Source organism: Prosopis cineraria, unplaced genomic scaffold, assembly GCF_029017545.1.
Source record: "Prosopis cineraria cultivar Desert tree isolate PC_DT_omini unplaced genomic scaffold, ASM2901754v1 PC1405, whole genome shotgun sequence".
In the NCBI taxonomy this organism is placed as follows: Eukaryota; Viridiplantae; Streptophyta; class Magnoliopsida; order Fabales; family Fabaceae; genus Prosopis; species Prosopis cineraria.
In genome coordinates, this window is record NW_026556730.1 from 1 (window position 1) to 19,085 (window position 19,085).

At 32.5% G+C, this 19,085-nt stretch overlaps 3 protein-coding genes and 1 pseudogene across 3 annotated transcripts; 1 reads left to right on the plus strand and 3 right to left on the minus strand.

Moving 5' to 3' along the window:
• Nucleotides 1-6: 6 nt before the first annotated feature.
• LOC129300051 (peptidyl-prolyl cis-trans isomerase CYP71-like) lies at nt 7-3,725 on the minus strand (annotated as a pseudogene).
• A 930-nt stretch (nt 3,726-4,655) lies between these two features.
• Nucleotides 4,656-7,141, plus strand: LOC129300049 (uncharacterized). The gene is made up of 5 exons (XM_054938575.1): nt 4,656-5,172; nt 5,632-5,767; nt 5,872-5,939; nt 6,015-6,101; nt 6,726-7,141. The coding sequence occupies exons 1-5, from the start codon at nt 4,663-4,665 to the stop codon at nt 6,801-6,803; spliced, it is 879 nt and encodes a 292-aa protein (XP_054794550.1). The 5' UTR covers nt 4,656-4,662; the 3' UTR covers nt 6,804-7,141.
• Nucleotides 7,142-7,677: 536 nt separating this feature from the next.
• LOC129300048 (neutral/alkaline invertase 3, chloroplastic-like) lies at nt 7,678-11,954 on the minus strand. Its single transcript, XM_054938574.1, has 7 exons — nt 11,867-11,954; nt 10,807-11,611; nt 10,555-10,720; nt 10,254-10,465; nt 9,548-10,041; nt 9,421-9,469; nt 7,678-8,354 (listed from the first exon to the last, which is right to left on the minus strand). The coding sequence occupies exons 2-7, from the start codon at nt 11,536-11,538 to the stop codon at nt 8,040-8,042; spliced, it is 1,968 nt and encodes a 655-aa protein (XP_054794549.1). The 5' UTR covers nt 11,539-11,611; nt 11,867-11,954; the 3' UTR covers nt 7,678-8,039.
• Nucleotides 11,955-12,245: 291 nt separating this feature from the next.
• LOC129300047 (probable galacturonosyltransferase 3) lies at nt 12,246-13,059 on the minus strand. The gene is made up of 2 exons (XM_054938573.1): nt 12,855-13,059; nt 12,246-12,685 (listed from the first exon to the last, which is right to left on the minus strand). Exons 1-2 carry the CDS (start codon nt 13,057-13,059, stop codon nt 12,246-12,248), a joined length of 645 nt encoding a protein of 214 aa, XP_054794548.1.
• Between the last annotated feature and the right edge of the window lie 6,026 nt (nt 13,060-19,085).

The window sequence follows — 19,085 nt, forward strand, 5'->3', positions numbered from 1 at the left end:
TATGCCAAGCAAGGTTGCATATATAAGAAAATTAGAACTTTCATCAAAAAGACAACTGCATTTGGATGTGGCGCCATTTTCTGTCGTTCTCTATTTCCTTCTCAACAGCCTTCATTCTTCGGCCGAAATCAAGGGCTTCCAGCCGATATAAGGGAGTATCACTTCGTTGAAGATCTTGAGCTACCTATTAACAAAAATTGTTCAATAACCAATGATTTCCAAAAGCAATATGCTCGGATCAAACTTCCAGTGAGGTATTACCTCCAGTGATTCGTCATAAACTCTCGCCTTAATTTACTACCCGTTCTGGAACCAAAACACACGGATCCTGCGATCAGGTGATGTTATGGAAATTGCTTTCCATCTGGACTGACCTAAAAATTGGTGCATCACTGTCAATAAATGTCTTCTTTTCAACCCAGAAAGCATCTATATCATATATGTAACCTATCTTGATGTTGACTAGCGAACTATAAGTTCAGATGTATGCCTAGACTGATACCTCAATAGTTAACAGAAGTCTTTGGCATTTCGCGCTATTTCAAAGAGATTGGTATCACTTTTCAGTCTAAAATTCACCCTACAAGTACCAAGAAACACAGATTATAGTATGTTCATGAAATAAATAAATGTTAAAAATGCTAGTGTCACAAAACAAGAATTTAAAGATTGCAATCCTAAACAAGTTGTTTTCACAAGTGAATAAAAACTTCCCCTACAACAGCCACCAAGAGTAACAACCAAGCATTAAAAGGAGGTAGGAAATTGTGACAGCATGAAAATGAGCACATACTTATCCTCTGGGAATTGAAGTGTAGTAGGATTCCAGTATTCAATCAACCCCTTTGTATCTGCTGAAATCACAGAATCATATAGTGGATTGAACTTCATAACTTTAATAGGACTCAAATGCATCTGAAATGAGGAAAAGTGGATCATTCAATTCCATTACTGATCACAAACCAAAAAAGAAAGACAAGCAATTTTGAATGGTCAGTCAAATTCAACTTGGTCTAGAACTGGTACCTCTTTGGAGATTATAGGTTCATTTGAACCAGCTCGTGCATCATATATGTGCACAAAAGATGAGTTTCTATCACTAATGGCAAGCCTAGCTTTGACATCTCCTTGTTTGTAAACCCATTCAACAGCACCAGGAATGTATGGCAATCGAATCATCGCCATCATGTCAAAGTTGACTACATCATAAATTTTCACAGCGTGATCATTTGATATTGTACAACAAAGCAGACCATCAACGCTAACCTGCACAGCAGAAACAAGTCATTGTTGATGAAAAACATATTTTGATAACTTGAATACAGAATCCAGGGGAAAAATTCTATCCTGGTATAAGCGATTAATATCATCAGCGTGGTGAAAGCATGAAGAATGCTTCTCAGCATTCTACAAGACAAATCCAAATTAACCATTTCTAGTAAGATATATAACATGACGGGCACATATTTAACTGCATGTTTCCACTTTTGTGTCTGCAAGATCTGTAATATTCACGACACTGCAATTTTTAATACATGCTTAATGCAGTTATCCTGATACAGCCATAAACTTTGCACCCTCATTGAGACTTGGAAGACCCTGAGCTGAGATAGAATTATTTGGGACTAAGATGAAATAAGAAACACATTAACAAATCTTTGTTTTTCCATGCACAGGTGAACAATATTGTACAATTCAGCAGTAGAAAATCCATACAGGCATAATACATAAAATTCATATCACTTACATACTTTCCAAGAGAAGCATATCTAACTATATAAATAAAAATCTCCAATCAATTAGATTTGAGGCAGCGATAAGTTAGACACTACTTCACATGAACAAGAGTTATACCAGGTCGATAAACTTACGGCTAGACCTTCAATTGGGCCAAGATGGGATTTGAAGTGCTTTGCAAATTCAATACCAATAGGCTTTTTCTTCCAAAATTTCAACTGCCCTGTTGACAAAAGGAAGTTACCCACAAAGAGATAGGCCATGGTATCATACAATAAGCCATTGTATTACAAAAAGAGTCAATTGGTCTGATATTTTTGAAAAGGATAAAATGTTGTCAAGTTAAAAAAAGGCCATATCAGCAAGTTACAGAGCAGAAAAATTACCCACAAAACAATATAGATAAGAGAAACATTGTTCAAATATTAAATGCTGAAGCTGATTACATGATCAATAGAACAACCAAATTTGTTGGATAAAGCTCTAGTAGTATACACACAAACACATATCTATACAAAATTTAATGATTATAGATATGCTGCAAAGGATATGTTTACCATCAATGCTCCCAGTTATGAAAAATTCTGCAGCTGAAACAGCAACATGGGTAACTATATCACGATGCATATAACTTTTCTCATACCTGTAGAAAGAGAGAGAAGCGAGGATGAAAAAAAAAAACCGCTGATTTCAAAACCTCCTGCACACCTACCAAGATTTCTTACTGGATGAAAAGAATGAAGCGCTTCAGAGCAATTCTACTCAACACATGAGGCAAAAAATTTCAGAGTAAAAAAGAGGAGGTTTTCATCCTGGCTACTTTATGGTTCGTTTGTAATTTAAATGGAGATACATGGAAGAATTTATTGCCATTAATAAGTGATTCCATCTTCCACATCTTTAGTGGATGTGCCATTTTTTTATATGGCTATCTGACATTGTTGGGCTCAATTCAAGGTATACAAAGGGAGTAGTTAGCTCTGTTCAGTGGATGTTCTTTCTTGGATTCATTGCCATTAATAGAAGAGTGATCATCCATCTCCGTCCTTTTTCTATCTTAACAGAATCTCTACATTTTAAAATGGAACCACAAGGGAATTAAGTCAGTTGCTTGACACGAAACTTACTGCAAAAAGTTCTGTGAGATTGCAATTCACAGGCGTTCAGGCAGCAATACGCTCATTCTCGACGGAATAATGAGTAATAAAATTTCACTTTATTCACAAGCGTCTCCATCTCGGAAACTAAAAAAACTGTGATTACTTTAGCAGTTACAAGTGGAACGAAATGTTTCATCGAAAATACTTGAATTGGTCTTTCAGCGGAGACAGTACAGCATCAATGAAGATTCGTAACGCAAAAGCTATACAGCAAGCAAATGGATTGGAAGGGCGTACCAAGAAGAGAAGACATTTTAATCCGCTCAAGATACCAAAAAACTTGAAGTTAAAAAAAAAATAATTTTCCAACATTGCATGAGCACCTGCACTTCAGCATAAAAAATCAAACCACCACCATCCTGACTAAAAATTTTTCACTATATATAATTTCCTGCATAGTTGTTGGTATCAACTTAATTGATTTAAAGACAAAAAGAACTAAACTTTAAACCCTAAACTGTGATCTCAGGGCATGGACATATGAAAGATGCTAGAACGACTACTCACATGTTTGCAGAGGGTAAAGCATCGAGGTAGGCCTGCTCGAACTGGAGAGGACGTTTAGGTCGAGAGCGTAGGGCTGGCCCCGGTCCGATAAGGGCGTCTTCCTCACCATCCGGAATCGCCGAATTGCCGTCACCGCCATTCTGACTCTCTTCCATTTCGGCACCGTGGTTTAGCAATACAGATCGGTTCCAGAAGAATGCAAGATGGTATTAGGAATTGTATCTCAGTCCACTGAAAGATAAAAAGTTCAGAGGGCAAAACTATAACAGAGGAAGGAAGCAGAAGCTGCTTCTTGCTCCTGGGCAAAACTATACCTTTGCAATAATTCTTCACTGTACCCTTGGGGGTAAATTTATGTCTAAGATAAATAGTGTATTAGTTCAGCTGGAAGAAGATTAATTAACTATAATTAAAATATTTTCTGAAAAATTATATAAATTATATTTTAAAAAGTTACAAATATCTTATATTTTTTTAATATAATACTTTACAAAATATTTTATAATACTTTACAAAATATTTTATAATATTTTTTATATTTTAATATTTTATAATACTAGACTAAACGTCTTTATATAAACTACTTCGAGAGGATACAAATGGAAATTATTTTATTATTATTTTTTTTGCCAATAAACATAGAGGTCATTATTATAAATGTATATTAATTAAATTTTTTTAATATCATATCCACTTAAATTTAAAATTATTAATTATGAGTGATAATGACATGTAAAATTGAAAATTTTGTTTATTTAAATATAGATAAAATCAATTGTTTTTATTTTTAAATAAAGTTGTATGGTACTATCATTACTAACAATAGTTTATGGCTGATTCAACCCTTCCACCAATTTTTTTTACCAACAATTCCTCCACCAGTTTAATCAAACACCAACTCAATTATATTTATTACCTATTTGATTAAAAAATTAAAGAGAATGTAATGTTATGTTAAGAAATGAAATGAAATGTAATAAAAATTATATGTATTTATTTAATATGTTATAAAAAATAGTTGTAATGGAGATTACATAAATTTATTAATGTAATTTTTTTACAATATATAATATAATTTTTGTTAGCTAATTTAATTTTCTTTACTTTATTTAATATTAATCAAATAGCTGAAATCTTGTAATGTATTGGAATTGCCAATAATTCCTTTATATTGCATCGAAACAATGTGTATATATTTTTAATATTAAAGTACTATGCAAGATCCATCTAATTTGTTCGGTAAAACGGAACATGACAAATGACAAGCCTCTTCTGTGCGTGGTTCACCTTATTAAAAATTCTGGAATTTAGGAAGCATTTGAAAGATGGGGTTCCTGTCTCACTCTCACTGAAGGCAAAGGCACAGTCCACACTTGCGGGAGAAATGAGGGCGTTGTACAATTCCGGAGGCAACCTCAGTAATTTACGATTTTGCCATTGCCCTCAATTCCCCTCCTCGAACGCACCATTTGTTATTCTTCCATCACGAATTCCATGCCTTTCTCTCAGAAACCCCACTACTGCACTTTCCTGCAACCATAATCTCTTTTCTCCTTCGGGGTCGTCGTCGATTCAACCACTGATGGCTTCTCCTACCTCATCCATTGACACTGACCAGGATACAAAGCCACTCTCGGTGCTTTTTGTTTGCCTCGGCAACATCTGTCGGAGCCCAGCCGCTGAAGGGGTCTTCAGACACTTGGTCAAGCAAAGGGCTTTGGATTCCAACTTCAAAATTGATTCTGCAGGCACCATTAATTACCATGAGGTGGGTTATCCCTAGTTACATCTCATACTATGATCATCGGATAGATCTGTAGTATTGTGTGTTCTTGTTTGTGCTTGAATTATCTCCGCTTCATATGGCTGCCATTGTGACAAGTGACGATTCAAGAATCTCTGAATAATACTGGCTCATTGTTGTTGAATGTAAATGAAGTAGACCACTGGGTGAAAGAAGAAAGCAATTGATTTATTGTATTGGTAGATTTATTTATATATTTACTCGTGACCGGAGAAAATTCAAGAAGACCAATGAAATCTTCTTCCATACTAGATAACTTTCTACGAAGTCGATTCAACTAATTTGACTTGTGAATAATGTCATGATTTGATATGTTTAACTTGTATTGACTTACGCTTTTTCTATAACTCATGTAATGTTGCACGGGTAGCAGGCTAACTATTGGATTATTGAATTCTATTTTAATGGTCATTATTGATGAAGGGAAATGAAGCAGACCCAAGGATGAGAGCAGCCTCAAAAAGGCGAGGTATTGAGATAACCTCTATTTCCAGGCCAATCCAGCCATCTGATTTCCGAGATTTTGATCTTATCCTTGCTATGGACAAGCGAAACAAAGGTGAGCTTGAATCAGATCTCTGGACAGAACTGGTTGTCTTGAACAATCTCTTGCATGAGTTCTTACAGGGTGGTGTAATGGCTTTTGTTTCTTGTTTGCTGTAGAGGACATATTAGAGGCATTCAATATATGGAAGTCTAGAGATAGTTTACCGGCTGATGCATATAAGAAGGTCAGCGTAAGGGTTTTATTAAGATTGGGTTTCTAACTTTTTTTAGCTTGTTTAATGTGAGTATCGGTGATGCAGGTTAAATTGATGTGCTCGTATTGTAAAAAACATGATGAAACTGAAGTCCCTGATCCTTACTATGGCGGGCCACAAGGGTTTGAGAAGGTAATGATTTAGTTACTGGTTGGTTCTTTTTGTTGGTTAAGGCAGATCATCATCTGTTGGGATGGGCAAGGGCAATACGAGCATGATTGGAATAATTTGTGGGGACTGAAATCCAAGCATTACATTGATGTGTATGAAAACATAGTTGAAAAAAAAAAAAAAGTTACGCTTCCAGAGAAATTTTGCTTGGTAATTGCCCTTAAACATTTTGGCAGAGTATGAAGAACCGTATCCTGTAGTATTTGCCTACTTGGCGCCAAAGGTGTTAGGATGCTTTGTTTTGTTTTGCTTTTGCATTTGATATATTAACATGAAGGAGGGCTGTGCAAGGATGGATATGAAAACCCAATAGTAAGCAGCTAATGATTTTCATCAACTTTTTTCCGAAAAAATCAATACTTACAATCAACACTAAGCATATTATAATGATAGCTTGTCGAAAACTTGATGATATCATAGCTAGTTGATATTGCGTCCCTGTGTTGTTTTATCAATCGTAAATCCTGATAAGCAGTCATTCAGGCAGCACTATATCGTAGAGATTTTTATTTATTTATTTATTTTTTAACTTTTTAATAACTTTTAGCTTACGCTCTGCATTATATGCTATCATTTGTGTGGCAGGTGTTGGATTTGCTTGAAGATGCTTGTGAATCATTGTTGGACGACATTTTGGCAGAGCATAAACATTTAAAAGAATGATAGGACTCGGCTGTTGTTCCCTTCGGAAAAGTAGAATGGGGACTGGCATCCATAGGTATTTGCTTGAGGCCTTTACCTCCATCGGTCTTCTGTCTGTACTTCTGCTGGCGTGTGCGTTTGTTGCATCACTTCTTTCAACCACCAGAATGTGTTTTCAGAATCAGATTAAGATGTCACAAATATCCATTCTTGATCAGTTTTTCTCGAGCTATATCCTTGACGTTGCGAATTGTGAGCAAATTCAATGTACTAATCGTATGTTATCAGTGAAAGTTGAAACACATATGTTGAAGTGATTGTTGCCTCCATCTTCATATTATGTAATTCATTTCTCTCAATTTATTTTTTAGGATTTTCTTTTGAGTTGGGAACTGAAATTATCCATATAACATGTTAAAGGATAAATTTATTCTGTAAGTTTTTGCCAGGTACAAATAATGTTCTTAATTTTCCTTTGGCATAATGGTTTCTTGGAAGCTTAAATAAATGACACAATAGCACCATATAGTAATATTTGACAATTATTTGAACAATTCTAATTAGAGTTAAATAGTAATTTTGTCAAGAAAGTTTCTTTTAAAAAATGTTTAGTGTCAAAATTTTGATTGACCTAAAAAAATAAAATAAAATAAAATATGTGATATCTATTATGTCTTTATAATTATCATTTAATAATAATACTTATTAGTCTTTTATTCGAATTACATGAAACATTTTTATCTTAAACAAATTATCTCCCTTTTTCTTTCATCTGATTCCATTTTATGTTGAAAATAGCCTCTTCTCTTTTATATATATATATATATATATAAAACCTATATTTGACAGAGTTTTACATTAATTGATGAGAAGCTAACACAATTCTCCTCCTTCATCCGGATTTGAAATTGACTACAATACCAGCAAAGTTACATACATACATACATACTATAAAAAATGACGGTGGCACTTCTTAAAAACGAAAGATACAATATGCAGAACTTGCATATATTGACAGGTCTATTCATTACTTGGGTGCATCTAACAATCTATTACGGCTTAAAATTCACAAAATTAATGTTCAAAAAGAATAGAGCCACATCCAAAAACATCATACATACACAAAGGTGAACCCTAAAAGGAATGGGTGAGAAAGACGCTCTAACTTGTCTGCCTGCGTCTCATAATCATAGCTGAACCATCAAAAGCCAATAAGCTATGGAAGATTCGAGAGGAAGACTACCTCATGAGATCAACTCAGACTATAAAGCTCTGTTTCTTCCTGCCCCGTTCCCTCTTCTTTGGGTTGGCACTTAGCATAGCATTTATAAGCTCTGGATCCTCTTCGTTAATAAGGATTTTTGCAGCATTCGGATTGGCTAGCAAGAGCTTTGCCACAAGGTATCCTGCGATAGACCATGTTTGAAAAAGTCGTGCCTGTTTTCCAATAAGCCTTGCTTGCTTTGTATCATAGTACTCAGGCCACTTGTCTTTTGATAACCTGCTCTCAGCTACCTGGACAGCCTTTAAAGCAATCTCTGGTCTTTTCATCTTAATGCATGCAACGGCAAGCTGCAATATAACCACAGTCATTTAATCCACAGAATATGTCCATTTCCATGATCCAACCATTATTTTGGCGTCCTGTAGGCTAATATCAACCAGAAACTATAACTTCAATTTCCAATCTATTTTAAGAGCACTGACCTCCAGTGACCAAAAACCCTTCTCGAGTGTCGCCTGATCTTTTTGTAAACGAAAAGACAAGATATATTTGCCAGGATAGCCTTATTTCAAATAATTTGATCCCTTAACTTCTAGATCTTTGATTGTGGGGGCAAAAATTTGGTAGCAAGTGCTAGTGATACACTGTATCCATCAGGAGGTCTATCACCACCAATATTTGACAGGGACAACCTGACTTATAGTGAAGGCTATCCCACACTCGAATTAATACCTGTCCAAGCTGCAGCCCTTGAAACTCTGAAGCATCACTGATGAATTTTAATTTGCTTTGGTTTGGTTCTATTTAAAACTAAAGAATCGGATCGTGCTATAGTATCCATCACTTAGATGTTAACTAAAGAAAGAAATGGTTAAAAATGCTAAGTGTAATTTGAGGGATGGTAGATGATTCTGCAACTAACTAGCGATAACAACCTCTCTTGACCCAAATTTATATGGGAAGCATGGTAGATGTCCCATCTTTTAGGGTTAAGGTTTAGATGTGTGAATGAAAAATTAATAAAGAATAAAATAGCAACGTAGTTTACAGGGAAAATTTTAACAGAACACCAAAAATTTCAAGGGCATGAGCATTCATCTCCCTGGTAAGTCTCAAATCACAAGTTCAGTAAGAATCAACATCATGGCAGAAGAGAAATTATATTTTACACTTCCAATGATGTGTGAAGTTGACTTACTGAAGATTTATTTTCTGTCTTTTTGTACCTTTAATCAACCCTCACTTTGTTGTAACGAGGTGGTGGTTGATGATAGGATTAGGCATACAGTTAAAAGTTGCATGTAATATTTTGTGATTATTGTACAGTTTTTCAATAAAAAAGATTATTTTACTGCTTTGAGTCTAAGAATTGAACCCAATAGAAACCATAAAATATCAATAATAAACACTAACCTGCCAGAGCAAAGTTGGCCAAGAGCCTGCATTGTGGTAGGACCAAGGACTGCATACGAAAATAAGAGGTCAGAATAGCTGCAGAAAATAAGAAGAAAATAATGCAGGATTTTTGTGAAGACATTACGTGTTTTTGGGGTCGCTGCCTGTTATAATACGCCATTCCTGGTCTTCAAGAGCAGGGTAGCATATCTTGAAAGGCATGCCAGCCACTAACTCTGACCATTTTGCTTCAATTAGGTCTAAGATGGCATGTGATTGATCTGCAGTGGCCAGACTACTTACAATAGACCATAGGTTTCCAAGAGAAAAAAAACGGAAGTCCATGTGAGCAGGTTGCAGGTTTCCAATCAAATAACCTCCTTTAGCTGGCATGAATTCCACCAACCACGAGGGAATTTGATCAGGATAGATGTTAAATTTATTAACGGCATCATATGAATACTCCTCAGTCTTGTATCTGTAGATCTCGTTGAGTTTTCTCATATCAACCCAGTAATATTCCCTTATGTGGAATGATAATGAAACAAGCCGACTGTTCAGTGCTCTAATAAGATCAGCTGATCCATCTTCAGGAGCAAGCATCTCTCGCGCACATAGTAATGCTGAGTAAAACAACGCCTGCAGGACATTAAAAATTGATCACAGAAAATATATATTAACTTCATGCAACAAGCAGATGGCCTTAAAGGAGTACTCAAGTACTTATTTGGCTAAATTTGATATCAGCCAAAAAAAACTGCTGAAATTGTCTATGTCTTTATATGAGGGGGGGACTTTTTAGAAGCAGAAGCTAAGTAATGAATCCAACAATATAGAAAGGAGCTACTAACTTGAATCTCCAGAGGGTGACCGTGAATTCCCATACGACGATCTATCATACAGGAACCATCTGTCACCAGCAAAGTTGGAAACATATCAAAACCATCTGCAAGACACAGCTTTAGAATCATTTTGATTCCAGTTTGCACATCAACTCTCTCTTGCACAGACAAATCTCCAGAACATTTTCCATATGCTCGCAACAATATAATCCACCAAAGTCCTGGCAGTAGAGTTAGACACTGTTACTAGTGAAGAAAAGTTAAAAATTGAATAAATAATATAAATAATATCATGGTGCTACTTGCTAACCGGAATCAACTGGTGCCACACGACCAATGGCAGCTTCACCAAAATCAGGATCTAGGACATCCTCAGTTGCAGAATCATCTCCATCAAGGGGAATAGTCCGCACTTTAAAACTTGCAGGCATCAATCCTTGACCAGGACTATGACAATCCATGGTTTTCTCCCAACTCTGCCCAAAACTCACAATCAGCTTAACAAGCAAATTTAGCACTCAAATGAATTATAGCACCATCAATAAAGGGTTTATGACATTACCTGCAACTGAAGCGTATGAAGAATGAAATTCCGTACAATATCATACTCTCCTTTCAAGAGAAATGCTACCCCAGAAGGTATGAAGTCACGGATAAAGACCTGATCATAGTTTAGGATACAACTACTGCTTGGATCATTTGCAGCAATAGTTCCAATAGGGTTATTGCAATAATAAACAATAGAGTCCCTCAGTAAATTCCATGCTTCATCCTCAATTGAATTCTCAATGACCTCATGCAATGTTTCTTTTGCAAGTCCACCCGCAGTTGACTTTCTGTTGGCTATTAAACTTCCATTTGTGGGTTCTACCGGCTCATCAATCTTAAGAGCTTCTCCTTGTGACTTACCACCCGTGAAATTCCCGCTAAGAAACCCTGATGGTCGTTTTTCCGTGGCCCAGGACCATGCACTGTCTTGATCCTCAGTTGCTGAGCTGCCAACACTGTCTACCCGTTGACAATTGCAAACAACGGATTCTAATCGCCCACGATCAATCATCCCGTGAAATTCACCATCTACAACCTGCAATGTACTTGTCTTCTTCGAAGTCAGGCATATTCTTGAACTACTTTTCCCGAGCACATACCCGGAAATTTTTTTTCTTCTGTTATATACATTGGATTTGTTGGACCTGGGCGTTACAAACTCAAGATCATAGGAACATGTCTCAAACTGGAAAAAACGAGGAGAAGTCCCAGATACAATTTGCCGCACAGGTACTGATGCCGCCATCTATTGAACTAAAATTATTCGACGACTCAAAACTGCCTCCAGGGTATGAAATTTAGGTATTTAGTTGTAGCACCTATGCAAAACAGAAAACACTAAGCTCAAAACTTATCCGTGAACCGTGATGCCAGCTTCCTAGCGACACAAAGAATGAAATGAACGGAGACAAAACAAAGGAAGAATAGAAAGATTCTAATTCCGTTCAACACAAATTTTCGTTGCGCCTGAAACAACAATTTGGTTAACTGGGAAAGTGTTCGGACAGAATCTAATTATTCAACATTTCGTTGCAAATGAGAAAAGAGAGAGAGATCCAACGATGAAATCGTACCTGGGATAATAGGAATCACCAAGAAGGTAATCGCGCAGGCAGGGAAATCCAAAAGATCTAATGTGATAAGTAACCCCCCCCCCCCCCAAAAAAAAAAAAAGATCTAATGATAAACCAATAATTGCCAGTCATGTGGAACCCTTCTCTCCGTTGCCTCTCCATTCCGCCAAAACGCACCGTTTTGCTGATGAAACAAACCCTAGGGCAGGGCCATGCCATTTTCCAATCAATATGCTGCAAATTTATTTCCGCTTCTCGTTCTTCTTCCTCCAGGCTCCAGCAGCGCCGTTAGCCTGTCCTCTCTTGCGAGAGTCGCTTCTCTCCGAGGGTTGAAATGGGTCTAGGACGAGCAACGCGAGCCACTTGAACATTAACCATGTTACTCTGTCTCTAAGCAACACCAATCATTAACCAAGTTACAGTATTTCACCACCTCAACAGTAGCTTCAGCAGGGGGCTTGAGAAGAAACCACATTCTCATTGCGGCAAAATTCAACTTATCGGTTACTATATTAAACACATGCTTCTCTGGTTCCTTTGCTTTATGGACAGTACAATTAACAACCACTGATGTATCCAGCACATTATCAGAAAGGATAGCATAGTGGTAAAGAGATGGATCTTCAATCTTCTCTTTGTCAAAATTTCCTTTTTTATGATAACCAAGCAGGAAATAATCTGCTGCAGGTTGCAACGGAAGGCAAGGCAATGGTCTAGGCACAGTTATGGCAGCTAGCTGAATGAAGAATGCACTTCTTTTCTTTTGCAAATTAACACTCTCTTCAGTTGACTGAAGCATTACCCTCAAGTTCCTTGCCACTAAAAGACAGTCATGGAGTTAGTCCTTTGCCATTGATAGAACAAGACCCAAAGCTTTGGCTTGATCAAGTGCACTTGGAAAAATAAATAGAAACTTTGAATTAAAATAAAAACAATCTAATATGCCCACAAAACTATATAAAAAAAAAAAAAGGACTAAATCAAATACCTAGAGTGAAGCTCTGCATCAGAAGTTCAGAACTTCCTTCTCCAATAGCAAGCTGACTTTCTCTTGTGTTTATGAGAGCATTGTAAAGAATAGTTTTGTTTTTAGCCATTGCAATGTTAGTATATCCTTTGGCCATTATTCTTTGATCTGGCATCAGTTTCAGAGTTGAATCTGAATTTGGATTTTCATATTCTCTTCTCCACATAATGAACATGTCCTTCACGGTGGTGACAAAGCCTTCAGCACGTTCAATTGCTTCTGCTACAATTTTGCTGTCAGTTTCTTCAGAAAAATTCTCAATTTTTATAAAATCAAAAGTCTTCTAATTTTGTAAAAGTTTAGAAAGCTCGTGATTAAATTAACTCTTTTAATTTCTTTAATTTTGATTATTTTTTCTTTCTCTTTTGATGTTTGAATTATTTTTGACAAAATTATTCTCTTCTCTTTTTTCTGATTGTTCTTTTGCCTTTTCTTTTGTCACACTTTTTATTCATGACTTGCTCTTTTTGTCTTAGCTCTTTTTTCTTATTTTTCTTTTGCCTTTTCTTTTATCACATCTTTCACTCATGACTTGCTTTCTTTTCTTCTTCTCATTTTTCTCTTCGCGACAACCAATTAATAATCTTTAAAATCTGTGTTGAATATGTTCATCTTTAATTTTTGAATAGAGAATCCTTCATCTGAAGCTCCCTATGATGCTTAGGTAGCTACCTCCTAGATAAGGGAAGCCCCTTCTTCTTTATGTTTTACTATTACCATTTAACTCTTAATCTTTTAATAGATATAATTAATTGTATGACATTGTGGCCTTTCATTTACCACAACAAAGCATCAGCTCATTATTTGGCACTTTCATGTGATAGAAGAAATAAAATGGCTTTTCATTTTCTTTAAAAATTAATTTTTTCTTTAAAACATTTATATTCCTTTGCCACTAAAGGAAATATTTTTTTTTTGGTCCAAAAATGTAGAATCACTCAAGGAATTATTTTAAAAATTATTTGGACAATCCCTGACAAACTAAAAAAATCAAGAATGTTCATAATTTTTATAATATAAAATGATATATTATGCTTCTTTATAATTATAATAATTATAAACTTGATCATAGTAGTTTATTGGAAAAAATTTTTGCTGTAAAAAGCGAGTAACCCCAAGTGGTCAGAGTTAACATCTTATGGATTTTTATCTAGCTGTAAAGACTTCCACCTTTCTCTTGATAAGTAATGGTGGTAGACTTTGATGGTGCCAAAATTAACTTATAGTACTTTCTATCATTTTTTATGTTTATCAGAATATAATTCCATGTTTACTCTTCTTCGTAAAGGGGAAATATTGCTTATATTGTATGAGAACTACACTCTCTTTAAAATTCTGGCTTGACGGTGTAAATAGTTATTAAATATTATTTTGGAATGTATTGGCTTTTCTATTCAGGTCGTAGCTTCCTGGTATGTCTTTGGTTTTAAGATTTTGTCTCTTTAAGGAATATGTCTTATGTTTTCAATGGTATATTGGCTTTTGGTTTTTATGGAGTGGCTGGCTGTATGGTTATGTCTTTATCTTTTGTGGATTTACTTATTGTGAAAATATTTTTTTTATAAAAATTCTCTTATTAAAAAATTTAAAAGAGAATCATTTTTTCTATTATAAATTGTATTTTGAAATAAAAATAGGATAAAATTGTTTGTCATCTAGCAAAAATCTGTTTTGCATCCAAGTTTTTAACATCTTTTATAAAACATCTTTTACTTCTTTATAATATACTTTTATAAAAAACTTTAGGAAAATAACAATAAAGTCTCTTCAAAATGTATAAATGATAATTTAGTCCTTCAAAATATTATAATTTTTCTAAAGTTTTTAGGAAATTTTATGTCATTAATGAATTTATATAAATTATCAAATTGCTTTTATTAAAAATAAATGATTCATAACTTTCTTTCTTATATTCGCAACAATGCAATAATAAATCATAACTTTACATATTAAATTCCTCATTTATTTTTTCATTGTTGTGAATATAAGAAAAAAAGTTATAAATTATTTATTTTCAATAAGGGCAGCCTGGTAATTTAAATAAATTCATTAATGATAGAAAAGTCTGTAGAAACTTCAGAGAAATTATAACATTTCGAAAGATTCAATTATCATTTATATATTTTTGATGGATTTTATTGTCATTTGCCTAAAAAATTTTGATTCATCAAATCGTCTTGAAATTTTGAAACACACAAAATGATAGATAAAACTTCTTTTTAAATGGTGGAATTTAACTATCTTTTTTTTTGTGTTATCTCCATTTAATTATTTTAGGATTCCTCTATATTCTATTTCTGATGCATCTATCTCCACTATCTTAAAAGATGTCAGATTTGCTATCCCTAAATAAGATAGACTTTTGACTTGTTGTTTTGCTTGTTTTACTATTTATGTCATTTTATTTGTCTATTCTAAAAGGTTTTTCTACAAATTCTACCACTCTACTAACTAGCGTTATCCTTTCTTAATATGTTTTTATCCCTGCAAATTTTTCTCTAGTCTAGAGCAATTTCATTTCCTTAGTTGAGACTGCTAGATCGTTAGCTTTTATTATTTCATAAAAATAATTAAGATGTTTAAAATATTCTTCAATTGAATTGGAAAACACTAAACATAATCAATATAAACTATTATGGATTAAATATGTGATTCATTACCTGTTGAAATTGTGAGGGTGCATATTTTATAAAAAGCATTAATCCAAAAACATTATATTCTATTCCCAAAGTCCAAAAGGAATTGTAAAAGCTATTATATATATATATATATATGTATGTATGTATGTATATCTTTCTACTGTTTATATCAAGTAATATCTTGATTACATATCAAATTTTAAAAATATTGAGGCATTAGTTAATCTCTATATTAAATTCTTTTTATTAGGAATAGGATATCTAATATATCTTAAAATTTTGTTTGATGGCTTATAATTTATAACTAATTTTAGAACACCTCTTTTTATTTTTGCACTGTTTTGGACATAAAAAGCTAAACAACTCCATAAAGATTTACTCGACTTTACTAATTTCTTTTCAAATAATTGTTTAATTTTTGTTTTACAATATTCTAACAATTTTTGATTCATTTGTATAGGTCTAGCTTTTATTAGTATTTTTTTTCATTAAAAAAATTTTATAAGGTGATTCTACTATGTATCTTTTTCTATTCCAAAAAGCATTTGGGTGTTATGTACAAACATCTCCTTCAATTTTTTTTTTTACTCCCTTTATTAAAAAATATAAAGTATTTTTTAAGAAATTAAATGTTCAAAAATATAAGGCAGTTTTAACATTTTGAGGTGTAATTATTACCTTTTTCAAAAGTATTCCTATTGATAATAACTTTATATTTATTGTAGAGTATTTAATAGTGATAAATATAAAAAATAGGGTTAGTTTGAAAGTAGGTAACTATTTTATTGGGAATGAGATTCAATTAAAATGTCTTACATTTTTTAACAAATAGAGTATGTCATTTATTTTATTTTTTACTTTTAAATTTTTTATTTGTTCTTCAATTCTTTTATAGTGTATTTCTTTACTAAGAAAGTTTACTTGTTTCTGTTTTTTATTTATAGTATTTTTTCTAAATATATAATCTTGTTTTAACATTCTTATTTTCTAATTATTTGAAGTTTTACTCATTCAAAAATTATCTTTTTCCCTACTATCTTTATGATTATTCCTCTGTAATCCACTTTAAATTGGGACACTTGTTTTAAAAAAGGTGTGCAGGTTTGCTTAGAGTTTTGGTTAATATGAAAATATTTTTAAAAGATATCCCTTGATTACATATATGGGTGTTTGTCAATTTATATTGTATATCTAATTTAAAATAATTGTTAGTTGTTCCTATTCTTTCAAAAGTTTTTTCATAATATTTGATTGGAATTAATACTTCTTGTATACAATTCATATTTGCCCAGAATCTATTAGAGCTATTATATTTCTTGATAATTCTCTATTTATTATCAAACTAACTTGACAATATCATTTTTTATAAATTATTTGTGATACTGTATTCAAGTATCTTTATTGATCTATTTCAAACAAGATGTTATCTATTTCATTTTATGTTTCTTTTTTTATATTTTATTCTGTTTTTATTTTACTAGTTTTTAATTAGGCTTTTATTTGTAATAATTTTAATTCTCCTTGAATTTCATTTTCTTTTAATTCTTTTTTCTACTGTTTTAGTTGTTTTAACTCTTTTATTTCTTTTTTTTTATTTTATCTCCTACTGTAATTCTTTTGTTCCTACTGGAGTAACATTTTCTATTGAAAAATCTTTTTCTAGGACATTTATTATATTTTTTTTTAGATTTAACATTTCTCATTTTTTATGTATTTTTGTTTGCTTTATTTTTATCTCTTATATTTTATTTTCCCAAGTTAATTGTTTTTACTTGTTCTGCAAACGTAGCTTCCTATTTAAATATTGACTTCATGGGATCTATTTTCCTATTAAAGAGGCTTTATTTACTTATTTATTTTCTAATTTATTTTCTATTCTATCTAATTATTGTATGTAAAGATATGTTTGTATAGTTAATTTGCTATACAATTTTTTGTGATTCTTTATTTTCTTGAGGATTTATTATCTTTAAAGGTGATGCTATTATTCCATTTTCTCCTATATTAGTTGTTATTTCTTCCAATGACGGGTGTGTTGCTGTAACATATATATTATTTCTACGCATTCAGTTTCTAGTCCTGGCTGTGATAACATTTATCGAAGGGTGATTATTTTCTGTAAAAAGATTAAATATTTCATTATTATAAGTATATATTTCTAAATTTTTTTCTCTTTCTTATATTTCTAAATTTTTTTCTCTTTCTTCTTTTGGAAAGTATTTAAAAAATTAATTTCTTTTATCTCTATTTTTTTTCGTAACATAAATTCTTTTCTTAATATTTCTTTGTTTAATTCAAAATCTTCTCTTTTTATAGCCATTAAAGAATTTCTTATAGATTGATAATCTGTAGATGGTTGAAATTTTCTAATTATTTCTGATTGTGTCTCTAATTTTATATTTTTTTTTCAGAATTTTCATCTTTAATTCTGGATGGTTCTGATTGATATATTGGTTGTGGAATTTTGGGATTAAAACCTAATCCCATTAATTTATATCTTATACTATAATTGTTTGTAGATTGTCATGGAATTACTATAGCTATTTGATCTCTTATTCTGCAGGAGGTTGACCTACTTAGTATTCCATAGGTCATGTCTCCTTCAAAAGTTTTTATTATTTCTTTCAATTTTTCTCACTCCAGTGAGGTTGGTTTTGCTAGTTTTAGAAAGGTCTAACTAGTGGGTAATTAAATTTTAATATGTCTAATTTTTTTTTTTTGTATTATGACTGAAGTTTTGGAGTGATCTCTTATTTCTATTAGCATTGATTCTCCTTTAAGAGTTTCTTTTATGGCTTTAAAGTTTTGATGTGTTTTCTGAATTTTAAACATAATCTTGTATTGTGAAATCATATATGTGACTCCTTTTTAACAAGGGTCTTGGCTACCTATTTCTATAACTAAGACTTCTCTACAATTTTTGTCTTTTAATCCTGTAATATAATTTGAGAAACAATCAAAATAAATTGGTCATTCAAATAAATTTGATTGTATTATTCCTACTGGAGATTTTTGAAAATCTTTTTTCTTTTACCTCTTTAGCATATAAATATGGGTTCATCTAAATCTAACCTAAAATTAAGCTTTACTATAAATTGTATTCTTCCTATAAGTATCCAATTATATTTTTATTTATATTTAATTACTATTTCTTTTGAGATTATATAAATAGATTGTTTTTCTTTCTTTATTCCTATTTCTATAGTTTGAGTTACATAAGAAAAATCAAAAGATGTTTTCTTACAAACTTATACTTCCTTAAAAGTTGGCATTGATCAATTTGTTAATATGTTTTATAAATTGACTGTTGTTACTTTTGTTTCTTCAGAAATTTGACTATCTCTAATTTCTTCTTTAAGTGCACTATTCATATTTGATTGTAAGCTAAGACTTTTTAAACTCATTTTATTTCCCTTTCTGGATTGATTTAGATCTTAGAATCTTACTAAACTAGCTCATTTATCTATTTCTATATGTTTTATTTTCTATTATTCTTTTTCTTCCTAAGCTTAACGGAAACACCACTACTCAATCTAATGGATTTATATATTGT

What these genes read in the sequence shown, in the direction of transcription:
- LOC129300049 (XM_054938575.1), top strand. Translation starts at nt 4,663, where the DNA reads ATGACAAGCCTCTTCTGTGCGTGGTTCACCTTATTAAAAATTCTGGAA. An exon ending in TATGGACAAGCGAAACAAAG is followed by an intron (nt 5,768 to 5,871) that starts GTGAGCTTGAAT and finishes TGTTTGCTGTAG; the next exon opens with AGGACATATTAGAGGCATTC. An exon ending in GGCCACAAGGGTTTGAGAAG is followed by an intron (nt 6,102 to 6,725) that starts GTAATGATTTAG and finishes TTTGTGTGGCAG; the next exon opens with GTGTTGGATTTGCTTGAAGA.
- LOC129300048 (XM_054938574.1), bottom strand. Translation starts at nt 11,538, where the DNA reads ATGGCGGCATCAGTACCTGTGCGGCAAATTGTATCTGGGACTTCTCCT. An exon ending in GGCAGCGACCCCAAAAACAC is followed by an intron (nt 9,470 to 9,547) that starts GTAATGTCTTCA and finishes TTTCGTATGCAG; the next exon opens with TCCTTGGTCCTACCACAATG. An exon ending in GGCCAACTTTGCTCTGGCAG is followed by an intron (nt 8,355 to 9,420) that starts GTTAGTGTTTAT and finishes GTTATATTGCAG; the next exon opens with CTTGCCGTTGCATGCATTAA.
- LOC129300047 (XM_054938573.1), bottom strand. Translation starts at nt 13,059, where the DNA reads ATGTGGAGAAGAGAATATGAAAATCCAAATTCAGATTCAACTCTGAAA. An exon ending in GATGCAGAGCTTCACTCTAG is followed by an intron (nt 12,686 to 12,854) that starts GTATTTGATTTA and finishes ACTGTCTTTTAG; the next exon opens with TGGCAAGGAACTTGAGGGTA.